The 12,811-nt window shown below is 35.4% G+C and overlaps 1 protein-coding gene across 1 annotated transcript in view; it reads right to left on the bottom strand.

The window, feature by feature from the left end:
* Positions 1-12,811, bottom strand: part of CUL5 (cullin 5) — an 85,848-nt gene that overhangs the window by 6,561 nt on the left and 66,476 nt on the right. Inside the window, exons 11-17 of the mRNA XM_020996110.2 lie at positions 11,895-11,959; positions 7,010-7,142; positions 6,144-6,275; positions 3,456-3,579; positions 2,834-3,009; positions 2,556-2,717; positions 866-984 (exon numbers count right to left, since the gene is read on the bottom strand). Of these exons, the coding sequence (XP_020851769.1) occupies positions 866-984; positions 2,556-2,717; positions 2,834-3,009; positions 3,456-3,579; positions 6,144-6,275; positions 7,010-7,142; positions 11,895-11,959 (911 nt within the window). The remainder of the gene's footprint in view (positions 1-865; positions 985-2,555; positions 2,718-2,833; positions 3,010-3,455; positions 3,580-6,143; positions 6,276-7,009; positions 7,143-11,894; positions 11,960-12,811) is intronic.

Genomic DNA, 12,811 nt, shown 5'->3' with positions numbered 1-12,811 from the left:
GAAGGATGGAAGATTACTCCTAAGTTGCCAACCTAGGTGACAAAAAAGAATGCTTAAGCATTCTTAACAGGAATGGGGAAGTAAGAAGGAAGGGTAGGTTAAAACAGAAAGATAATGTTTGATTTTTAGACATGATGGGTTTGAGAAGCCTACGGCACATTTAAGAAGAGCTGTCAAGTCATGAGGGTCACAAAATATATGTAAAGGAAAAGATAAATGTGTAATGATGCTACTCTGCCCCCCCATCAAAAAAAAAAAAAAAGGAGAGATGCAAGTCTGGAGCTCAGGAGAGAGATGAGGGCTGTTAATTAAGGTCATTTTTCTACCACATTAAATACAAAAGCCAAACTATTCAACAAGGAAGCCATATTTGTAACTGGCAACATGATTTAACGAAGTTTGTATGGACTTGTAAAATGATTAAAAGTATAGAAATGAAGAAATAATAAGTTTCAAGTAACATTTTAATGTAATTTATGTAAATATAAAATATAGACAAATTATAAACCTCTATCTCATTTACTATCCTCCAAACTAGAGACCAAGGTAATACAAGTAAAACTTTAATAACACAGAAATTACTATGTTGACAGATCTTCAAACACCTGGATTATTTCTTTCACCATTCCTAACACTTTTTGGAACTAAACCTGAATAGCAGCATTACATAATACCAGAGTCAAACAAGTTCTTAGTCATGTGATACATTCCTAGTGGGACACATGTTAGACCCCAGATTATAAAATGGTTAGGTTCTTAGTTTTATATTTCCTCTAAGAAAAATAATAAAAGCTTTATTCTGGAAACAAAGCACTAACCATCATAGGAAAGATTTTACTTTTAGACCAATAATCATCAATCTTACATTAAACTGAACTCCTGGTTCACTGAGAAGAGGGTCCCCTCTGTAAAGTCTTTGGGTGAGATGACTTGTGGTTCATACAATAAAACTTGTCGTTTGAGTTTTGGAAAAGCTACAAGAGACTATGAAGAAGAAAAAAACATTAGTTTGTAAAAAGTAGCAGAAAAATACTATCCAATTCTTCCATACTGGCTAATAAAAATCTATTTTGAAATCATCTATTTGCCGCCTACTTCAATGACTCAGTGATCTCTGTAGGGTCAGAGTGAGTACTTCTTCCAACAACAGAGCTCAAAAGCTATCCTCTGACCCTGTGCGCATAACAATGGAAACACATGCTAGTAGGAAGTGAGGTGGAAATAAGGATTATAAGGATTGTTCATGCTGCTGTGGAAAGGTAGTGCTGTTGTTGTTGTTTGCCATCTGTTCTCAAAAAGGACCATGGCATCAGGAAGGAGATGTCACGACTTGCAAGTGAACTGGGTTTAAGTGAGGGAGGGCTGTGCAAAGTAACCAGCCTCACTCTCTTTCCCAGAGCCATCTGGGCCCAGTGGCAAGATTTAGATCAGGACAACTGGAGATGGCCCTGGATGCAGTGGGAGACCTTGGCCTTTTTAAGCTAAGGTCTTTCTCAGGTGTCAGCTTGACTGAGGCAACACTCATTCAGTGACTAAGGCTAGATAAGAAATGAGACAAAGAATAGCCTCTTTTACCTAGTCAAAAAAATAAAATCAATCTAGGAAGGGAAGACCCTCTGGGTTTCTGGCCAGAATAGAAACATGTGCTATTTACACTCACTCTGAGCCATCAGAATCCAAACAATGACCAAGTAAGGCTTGGGCTAGGACCCACTGTTGGCCCATCAAGGAGAGCCAGAGTGATCTGGGTTTAAGGCATGGTCCATAAAAAAGAAATCTAGCCTGTAAATCCCAATATATCTTGCTAGGTTTCTGAGAGAGGGGAAACATTAGAAATGCTTTGTTTTGCTCCTTCCATCTTCTCTCTCTCCACTAACTACAGATCGCTGGTAAGTTCTCTATTAGTTGTCCCAAGCCCAGATACTATTATCTGCAGCTTGAGTTTACTCACCAGCATGTGGAACAGTAGAAAACTATGGTTCTTCAAAAGGGAATGAAAGAAACATGTTTATAATAAGCCCTAGGACTGAAATGATTTCAATGAATCTAGAAAATATCCTGTGTATATTGCAGAGGTAATATGAGCTATGAAGGACTGAGAGAACCTATTTAAAAAATCACAAATGGATAAAAGAACAGAACTGTGATTCAGTGTAGAGAACCCTTCTATACCCATCCAGTACGGAAACTCTTCACCAATGCATAATGCAGTCTCTGACTTAATAGGAAGATAATTGAAAGAAAAATGTGAAAACCCTTGATGGTAGGTAGAAAAATGTGGTTGCCAGTAGCCATTCTAAGTAAGGCCAGGATGTTGAGTTTGGAGACTATTGAGCATCATATGTTAGTTAAAATACTTCGTCAAGAATCAAGATTTTGTTGCTAAATTTGGTCAAATATAACTTACAGGCTCTTAGGGACTTAGAGATCAAAAGCTGATTATTTTCAATGAAGTGACTGAAAATTCAGATGGAAACTAAATGTAAATTAAAACATCTGTAAAAATAAACAGATTCAGAAGTTACTACACTGAAGTTATAAAGAAAAATCCATACCCATAAAGTCCTTCTAAGTTCAGCATCAGGAAGTTCAGTTGCTAGCTTAAGATTTTCAAAGCTGATCTTTTCTCTTGGTCTTTGGTTCCAAGCAAACAGTACAGCGAGTTGAAATGTTGTTACCTCTAAGTCATACTGCCCAACTTCATTCTTAAATGTTATCTGTAAAAATTAAAAATTAATACTGAAAATAATTTGGTAATGTTCACATTTATGTCAGTAAATTGGTATTAGATGATAAACATTACACAATAAAAATTAGGACAAAATATACTTACAATCCCATTTGACATGAGATGATGCCAATGTAATTTTCTGCCACTGTGATTTTTTTTGTAGAATTCTTCTACTTCAGGGATCAGATCTTCCAGCTCAGTGGGAAGGGAAACAAATACTTTTTCAGAGCTTCTGGACCAGGCACCAGCATTCAGAATTTTAATATTCACTGAATCAGCTATAGGCAAGATATTTTAAAATATGAAATATATGATATATAAAAGCCAATTAGGAAGCTCATAACAATTAGAATATAGATGTACTTTGCTGATAAATACAAGGGACTCTATAACCAAGAAAATGCCCCACTAAGTAAATCAGTAATTCCTTTAGTTCAATATTCTGTTTCTGACTAACTTTAAGAGATGTGTCTTGAAATATACAGGAACTATCTTCCATGATAACAGGCTCAAAAGGTGAGGGATATATGAATATCTCAAATATTGTTTAATTCCTTTAGTTCATTTTGGTTTTATGAACTGTCACACAAAGTAAGCTATCCAAAGTCAGGGTTCAATAAATGTGTGCTGAACTGAATTCAATGTTTGTTTTTAAGTTACTAAAATTACAGCAGATTTTTTTTCAAAGTATCCACTAAAAAAACTGAAGACTACAAAATAGTACCTGGTAAAGCCAACTTATTATTCTTGTGCATTTCCTTAAAAGCTTGGTTCAAATCTTCTGACACTTTAATGTCCTGGAACATCCTAGCGAGCTTGTTTACATAATCTGCTGGCATACCCACTTCCTATGCATACAGACAAGAAAATAAATAAACATCAATTAAAACTTTAACTGAAACTGAATATTGGCTCTGTGGGTGTGGTGGTAAATTTCTTTATTATAATTAACACATTAAACAAACTCTTAAATAAAAATGTTAATACTCTGCTCAATATTTAGGATGTTCCTTCAAGTCAAGTGCAACCTTGGTTTTGTTCATTTTTAATGTACTACAAACTACAAGTGATGCTTTATGAAGATGCAATGCATATAAGAAAAAGAACATCTCAGAAAGTCACCATTAAAAACTATGGCAAATTCACATGGTTTTAAAAACAGTGAAGAAAGCAACACCTAAGTAAATGTAAATTGGTAAAGTAAATTAGTAGCTCTCATTTCCGTTTTCTTACCTAAACTTCTGTAATATGGTAAAGCCCTTTTGGAGCTAAAGTTCCCTAAGACTCTATATGCAGTAGTAACTAGGCTTTGTGAACTTTAACAGCTGAGAGTTATCGTCACCTTTAGTTGTTAAAACTGAGCCCAAATTCTTTACAACTCGGGTGAGGGGGAGAGTGAGAGTGAGTGTGTGTGAGTGCGAGAGAGAGAGAGAGAGAGAGAGAGAGAGAGAGAGAGAGAGAGAGAGAGAGAGAGAGAGAGAGAGTGTGTGTGTGTGTGTGTGTGTTAATTAGTCTAACTCTAAGGACAGTAAGGGGCTTTGCTTATACACTGCAGGAGAAGACAGCCAGCTTGTGTTTCTCTCCCTCTTATGTTTCTAAAATCTTTTTGGGGGTTCCTCCATTAGACTGTGAGTTCTTTAAAGTTAGGCCTTTCTTTGTATAGCCAGTTCTTAGCTCAGTTCCTGGCACACAGTAGGGAATTAATAAATGCTTGCTGACTTGACTTGAGAGCTTCCAGACAATTTACCCTTTCAATTCCAGACATGCCCCTCAGTCGCTAAGGTTATGTGGATAAGCCTCAAGAAGGCATGTGAAACACTGAAGGGGGAATGGCACAATCTCACAATCTGTTTGCCTCTGCCAAGATAGGGCAAAGCTCCCCTTCTATATCATTTCAATTAAGCTGTTTTATAATTATAAAACATACTAAATTCTATTTCTAGAGAATAAGTCAAGATAGAATTTGTAGTATGTGGAACTGAAATTGAGGTGAGGAACATATTAAAATACAGGCAAAAGTATATCATAATGATTTCTAAGAATCAGATTCAATTTTTTAAACTTATAGTTTAATTTTTTGCCCTTATATCAGTCACAAATGAATAAATTTTAAAAGTTTATTAAGCGCTTACTATGTGCAAAAGCATTGTGCAGACATTAGAGATATAAAGAGAAAATCAAGACAGTCTTGTTCTTAAGGAGCTAACATTCTAATGGGAGAAAACAACACACAGAATCATTTCAAAGTCTCCACCCAAGAAGACTAGGAGGTTCTCAAAAATGAAATTCTAAGAAATGAATAAATATTCTTTTGTGACAAAGAAAGCCAATTAAGCAAAAACACTACAGTGACCACATCTAGTAATATATAGAACAATTCTCTCCTAGTTACCTCTTGATTGGGAGGAGGTATATTTTATTTTTTGTTTTCTAGAACCTTCACTATTTTTAAAAAATTATTCAATTTTCAACTTCCTTTTAGTGATCCTCCATTTTCATTGTTGTAATAATCATCTACACTGTTCTTTGGTTTCTGATTACTTTATGCTATATCAGTTCACAAAGATCTGTTCATTTTATTCTCTCAATATCACAGATATTATTAATTGTAGCATTAGAAAACCAGGAACTTGGGAGTCAGAAACCTGAGTTCAAATCTCACCTATGCCACTTATGTTACTCATCTGACCTTAAACAAGCAGCTTGATCTCTCTAGGCCTCAGTTTCTTCACCTGTAAACTAAGAGAATTGAATTTGATAACTTCTAAGGATACTTCCAACTCTAAGCATTCAGAGTTCTTTAAAACTAAAAAATCTCTCATAAAGCAGAAAGGAATCCTGCTGCTGGCCCTCTGTATGAAGTCAATCAATCAACAAGTATTTATTAAGGGGAATACTATGTGTCAATGATTGTGATATGTCAAAGGTTAGAAAAAAGAAGCAAAAACAATCTTTGACTTCAGAAGCTTATATTCTAATGGAGACAACATACGTGCATCAGTGCATATTAGAACAATTCAGAGTACATAGAAAGCAACTTTGAAGGGGAAGGCACAAACAACTATCAGCACTAACTTGCTAGCTGGGGTGAAATAAAAGAAACAAAGCAGAGAGAAGAAAGGTTATTTTTTCTTCTGAATTACAGGAAACTTCACTTAAGTGTCCACAATTATATAGGCAACTTTACAGATTCAGAAAATCTATCATTTTAAAGTCAATTAATTTATTCATTTATAGATCTGCAATTTTATAAAATCTCCTTCCTATCCCTTCCCCAAAGAAGGCAGCTCATAAGGTTCAGAAAATTAATCAAATCTATTAACTTCAAAAAACATACTACAAAACGCCTACTGTATTCCAAACTGAGAAATAAGGAACTGAAAAACCATATGAAAACATTGGAGTTACTTACTCTTAGCCATTCTACCATATTCTCTTCAATTTCGCTGTCAGCAGAGATATCCAATATTAGACGCCGAGTTAAGTGAGCTTTGTGATATCTCATAAAAACATCTTTGTTTTGTACATACTTAAGTACCAAGAGCTGCATTGGAAACAAAACCACATTCAGTTTCTTGCCTGCTTAGCTGCTGACCCCCATCTCACCCCAAATACACAACAGTGCAGTAGGAGAAGGCCTCTTCTAAGTAGCTAATTTCATATAATCCTGGCAGGACTACTGGTTTTCTATTTAAAATGCTGGCCAAGTTGTTTTGGGATTGAGACAAACTACCCAGTTGCATTCGTTAAATAAAAAGAAGACTCTTAGAATTCTCAAGACAGCTGGTTAATTTTCCAGCTAAAGAAGAATAGTTCACCCTCACTTCTATCTATTTTTCCTTTTTTCCTGTCTTCCCTTATGACTGTTTTCACTCCTATTTTCTTTCCTGTTTCTGTTTTTTTCCCCTTCTGTTCCTATAATGATGAGGCTGATAGAGCAGCTCTTTTTGTACAGCTCCTGTTTGGATGATCATTTGGGGACCTTAAGAAATTCGGTCAGAATGGCTAACAATTGCACTTCCCAGCACCTGGGCTCCACCTTATTCTTTACAAAGAAGTTTTGCAAAAGTAAAATAAGAAGAAAGCAACATGGTGATGTTCATTCTAAATGTTGCCTTTGGGTAAAACTGTTTCAAGTGAAAAACTGATAAACTTATATTAACACTAAAGTTCTTATATTAATTATACTTAAAGCCTTTATGGATGCTATGAGAAAAAGACCAAAATCAAAACAAGGATATTTAAATAAATGACCACAATATTAAAAAATTCACATACCACTTCTTTAAGTTTGGCTTCAATTTCTTCAGAGGTTAGTTTTTTGCTTAGTGGTGTTTTTCTTAGCAACATGTCACAGTAATTGGCAAGGAGTTCAGGGCATTTTGATTCAGGTTGCGTTTTTAATCCAACCCTAAAAGTCAAATACAGGCAGTCCATTAAACTGCATTCCCATTTGTGAATATTCTTTGAGCAACCAGTCTTTTACATACTAAGTTCTTATGTTGTACAATTCCTCTCTAGCATGTACCCATTCCGTTCTTTCTACACCCAAATGCTACTATACAAGTTCAGACTCTTATTGCACCTTATGCCCAAATCAATCCAACAGTCTCCTAAACTCCAGTATTTTCCACCTCTAAGCCATTCTGTGTATTACTATTACACTTATCTTCTTAAAATATAGCTTTTATCACGTAACTTCCCTAGCATGCTTTTGATGCTGTGTTCCCACTTTAGTTGACGTGCCTGGATTGTCAATATCTCAATTTTTACTACTTTAAATCTTACCTAGCTTTCAAGATCAGCACAAAGCCTATCTCCTTTGTAAATTCTTCTTCAATTGCCCCAGCCTGAAGTCATCTCCCTCTTTTGAGTCCTATATAAATCATTCTCTACATAATTCACAAACAATTCAATTTAATAAGCATTTTTTTAAACATTTCAATTGATTATTTGTTTTGGGTATTCTTTTCTTTTTACATTCTGAGTTCCAAATTTTCTCCCTCCTACCCTTTCCCCCTGCCAACTGAGAAGAGATGATATATCAATCATACATGTAAAATAATAAAACATTTCCATATTAGCCATATTTTTTTAAAAAGCAAGAAAAACAAAGTTAAAAAATCATATTTGAATTTGCACTCAGAGTTCATTAGTTATCTCTCTGGAAGTAGACAGCATTTTTACACCATTAGTCTTTTGGAACTGTCTTGGATCTCTGTATTGATCACAGTAGCAGCCATGTCTTTTACAGTGATCATCATTACAACACTGATGTTACTATATATGATGATCTCCCAGTTCTTCTCACTTCACTTTGTATCATATCATGTATGTCCTTGCCATGTTTTCCTGAAAACACCCCCTTATAGCACAATAGGACTCTTATCACAATTACATGCCACAACTTGTTTAGCCACTCCCCAATTGATAAGCATTCCCTCAATTTCCAACTCTTTGACTTAAAAAGCATCTATTAAGGATGTACTAAAAGTCTGGCACTGTGCAAGCCTCTTGTAATACAATCCTGGCTAATTTTCGACATCTTTTCTACTGCTGTTTTGATTATAAGCCAGGTGCAAAAAGAGCCAAAATACATTAAATAAGTTGCACAATGCCCTCTGTTAAAATACCCTATTTGTCAATGAAGTGCATATGGAGCTGGAAGGCCACTCTGCTTTTGTTTTCTGCCAAAACAACCAAACTCCAAGTCATATAGTGGTTTTCTCTAGTGTACAAGTCTCCTTAATGTTAAAATAATAATTTCCCAACTTGCAAATTCAGTGGCTTTTCTTTTTTTTTTTTCGGGTTAGGCAATGGGGTTAAGTGACTTGCCCAGGGTCACATAGCTTTAAGTGTTATGTGTCTGAGGCCGGATTTGAACTCAGGTCCTCCTGAATCCAGGGCCGGTGCTCTATCCACTGAGCCACCTAACTGCCCCTTCAGTGGCTTTTTCTAGGCATCTCTAAAAAACATTTACATTTACAAGTGCTTGAAAGGCCATAGACTTCACTTAGCAATATTATAATATGGTTTGACCTACAATTTAGACAAATCACCTTGGCAACTGAGCAGAGGATGAACTGGAGACACTTGTAGGGAGCCTGGTTAGAAGGCTAGTACAAAAGTTTAGGTGTGCAGTGATGATGGTCCAAATTAGGATGTTGGTTATATGAACGGAAAGAAGGGAATCATTAAGAGAGATGTGTCTTACTTACAATGTCACTAACATGAAAATATGTTTAATAGGAATGTATATGTATAGCCTATATCAGACTGCATGCCATCTTGGGGAGGGAGGTGGGGAAGTAGCGGGAGAAAAATTTAAAATTCAAAAGCATATGGAAGTGATTGTTGGAAACTAAAAATAAATTAATAAAATTTAAAAAAGCATAAATTTACCAATAAAAAAAAGAGAGATTATGAGGATAGAAACAAGACAGCAACAGAGTGGATATATGGAGTGAATGCAACAGGGTAGTTGAGGTGGCAGGCCCAAATGACTGAAAGATGGTGGAGCTCTCAACAATAAAAGGCAAATTCAGAAGGGGGGAAAGGTTTTTTGGGGAAAAATAGATTAGTTCTATTTGGATATGCTGAGATTGAGATATCTATGGGACATCCAATTTGAGAGATTAAAGAGGAAGTTAATAATATAAGTGTAGGGCAGGATATACAAAACTGGGAATCAATTACATAAAAATGATTACTGAAACCAGAGGAGTCTCACCACATGAGACTGGTACAGAGGGAAAAGAGAAGGGGACTCAGGACAGATGCTGAAGAGCCAACAAAAGAAACTGAAAAGGAATGGCTGGATAGACACAAAGAAAAGAACCAAACAGCAATCTCATAAAAACCTAGAGAAAATAAGCAGACCATATCCTCTAACTCTCACCCACTGCAGGATTACATATCTTTTACCACCGTTTGTATCATTAACACAGCACTTATCATCTACTACCTTCTAATATACCTTTTTGTGTATGTGTCTTAGGAACACAGGATTTTAGAGCTGAAAAGAATCTCAGAAACCACATGGTACAACCCCTTCATTCTCTCCTATTAGGGCATAAGCTTTCTTTAAAACAAGAATAGTGTCTTTTGTGTATATTTCAGAGTGCTGTGACATAACACATATTTCTAAAAATTTACTCAATGAAAAATATCTTCAGAAAACACATGGATGGCCATCCTACAAAACTAATTTCCAAGTTACAGTCACAATTTCCTAATGGCTAAATTAAGGAAAGCAAGCCCAGGCAATCAAGTGCAGTTGTAGCAAGCTATACACATCCACTCTAAACAAAGTCCACAGGGTAATTCTTTGGCTAAACCTTGATTTTAAGAGAAAAAAATAGAAGTTGATAGCAGCACAATATACCTGTTTTCCTCCATTATATCTCTTTTATTCTACATCCTATTTCAGAGGTAAAGGAAATTCTCCCAATTCCACCTGAGATGCCAATCTCTAAAGTTTTTGTAGTTGGGTGACTCATTATTGAAAGATGGTCTGTAGTTGTGACAATTGCAGGATTGTCAGTTAAACACCTACTAGTAGCCTTATGCAGCTCTTACGTGGAACTCATCCACATTTAAGCCCAAAAATTATCAACAACAAAAATGTTAAAAACAGGTGCATGGAATTCTGCAATTAATTTGTTTCAAAGAGTTAAAATAAATGTGTTCTTCATTTAAAGACTTAACACAACCAATGATATTTGGTATCATGATAGATATTTAAAGGACAAAGAAAGCAAGTGGAAAAAATAAGTGTAATCTATATGTATAATTTGTCACACCTAAACTAGTCTAAGTGAAGCAATAAGGCATATGAGGGAGAGATGGGAGGGGTGGCACATCCCAGGAGGGTTAAACCACCTCGGCTATCAACCCCTTCCCCTCAGACTCTAGTTGGGACAACCCAGGACCCTGAGCCCAAGAACCCCAGGAATAGCAATGCTCCCTTAGACCCTGAACTTGCAGCTGCAGTTACTGAAGATCTAGAATCCATCCACCCATCAATCAGCACTTATTAAGTACTTACTATGTGCCAGGTTTTAAGTGCTGAGGATAAAAGAAAGGCAAAAATAGCCCCCGACCTCAAGAAGCTCTCAGTCTAACAATAGGGAGATGACATATAAATAAGTAAGTACATACAGCAGAGTAGATAGAAGATGACCTGGAAGGGAATGCTTAGTCTTAACCTGCATTATCCTGTATACATTAAGGCAGATCTAAGGGAGTTTGTCTAAGTACAGAATCAGAAGATTCTACACACTTTAAAGTACAAACCTTACTACATTTTAAAAAATTCTGTAATTTGGACTTCACTTATTCAGGCTGGTCTTCCCTTAAAACAAGTAAGCCAAGTCAGTGAGGTTTACCACATATGTAGAATCAGAGATAATGGAAAATATATGTGAAATAACAAAAAAAAATACCCTACTCCCTACTATATATAAATTATTTCCTGATTTCTTGGTGGAGGGGAATGAAGGAGTTGAAGTATAAAGGAAAAACCCTCAAAATGATCTCTACATAATAAGTTTAATAAAATATCTGTACTAACTTCAGCTTACATGTGAAAAGTGGTCCATTTTTAACGACTTCAGTGCAGAGGCCTTCCACCTGCAAATAAATAGACTGGACTTGCTTAAGCTCAGAGAAAAATCAATTCAGGATTTGGTTTTATTTTTCAAGTAAAAATTTTAAAAAAGGATTTTATTAAGTTAATCATTCACTGACACTGAAATGAGAAACCCTTAAAAATGCGAGTACATTTTTATTTAAGTTAGAGATTGCATAGATTCAGTTTGTTGATTTGAAGATGGGAAGACAATCGTGAGCAGGTTTGTTCTCACACATTTGTGGATACACATAAGGAACAAGTGTAGCAAAGAAAAAATGTCCAAAAATTTAGTATTTTCTCTTGTTTATTCTAATAATTTTTTTTCTTGGGAGAGGAGATAATCTAAAGGGAAAGTTCAACAATTAAGTATTTCCCCCCAATCTAAAAACTGGGAAAAAAAATGATTTTAAGGTAGCTTATTATTAGATAAGCTACACAAAACAAATATAATGAAGGTCAGTATGATGAACATGGTAAATTTCAAAATGTAAATTTAATCATTTTTTCATTTAAAAACAAATATTTCCTTACCCTTTCTGCTTTAATGGTAACTCAAGTTTAAAAATTGTAGCATCATTCACAACTGCTTTGTATGCCTAGAAATAATTTAAAATGAGATGTCAAAAACTTTTTAACATTTAAAATACATACACATAAGAAATTCAGAATTTTCTGTTAGCATTCAATTCAACAAGCATTTATCAAGTGTTTATTATGTGTAAGGCACTGTGCTAGGTACCAGGGACATATAAAGATGAATATCACATAAACCTAAAGACGCTTACAATCTTACTACATCATCATCATTTAAAATACTGGCCAGTATTTCTAAAGCACTTTAAGGTTTAAAAGTGTACTTTATATATGTTAACTCATTTAGTCCTCAAAACCCAGGGAAGGTGAATGCTATTATTTTTTACAGATGAGAAAACTAAAACAGAGAAATAATATGACTTGTCCAGTATCCCACTGCTAATACATCTTTGAGGTCAGATTTCAATTCAGGTCTTCCTGACTCCAAGTTCCAAACCACCATGATGTCCAACATAAAGGGGAATGTGAAAAGCACAAAGGAGGGGTCCAATTAAAATGCTATCAGAAATATGAAGAGGGAGAGATTTTCTTCAGGGGGTTGGAAAAAACTAAACAGAAGAGATGGCACCTCAACTGGGCCTTGAAGGAAAGGAGAAACTTCAAAAGAGAGTAATCACAGGATCACAGAACTTAGAGACAGGGAATTGTCAGGGAATAAAGACCATTTTTCTGATTGGCAGGTCATACTACTCTAAGTTTTTATCAGACAAACTAGTCAATTTGAGAGACAGATTGCGCAAAGCTGCCCCAGTACTGTGAATACTATTTACATCAATAAAAGGAGAGAAGAGAAACATAATGTATGGAGGGAGCCAATATCAGGATGCCCATCGTAACAGAATGAGGACATCTGA

Source organism: Phascolarctos cinereus, unplaced genomic scaffold (genome assembly GCF_003287225.1).
Source record: "Phascolarctos cinereus isolate Bilbo 61053 unplaced genomic scaffold, phaCin_HiC Scaffold_726;HRSCAF=1367, whole genome shotgun sequence".
Classification (NCBI taxonomy): Eukaryota; Metazoa; Chordata; class Mammalia; order Diprotodontia; family Phascolarctidae; genus Phascolarctos; species Phascolarctos cinereus.
This window is presented reverse-complemented; position numbering and strand designations above follow the sequence as displayed.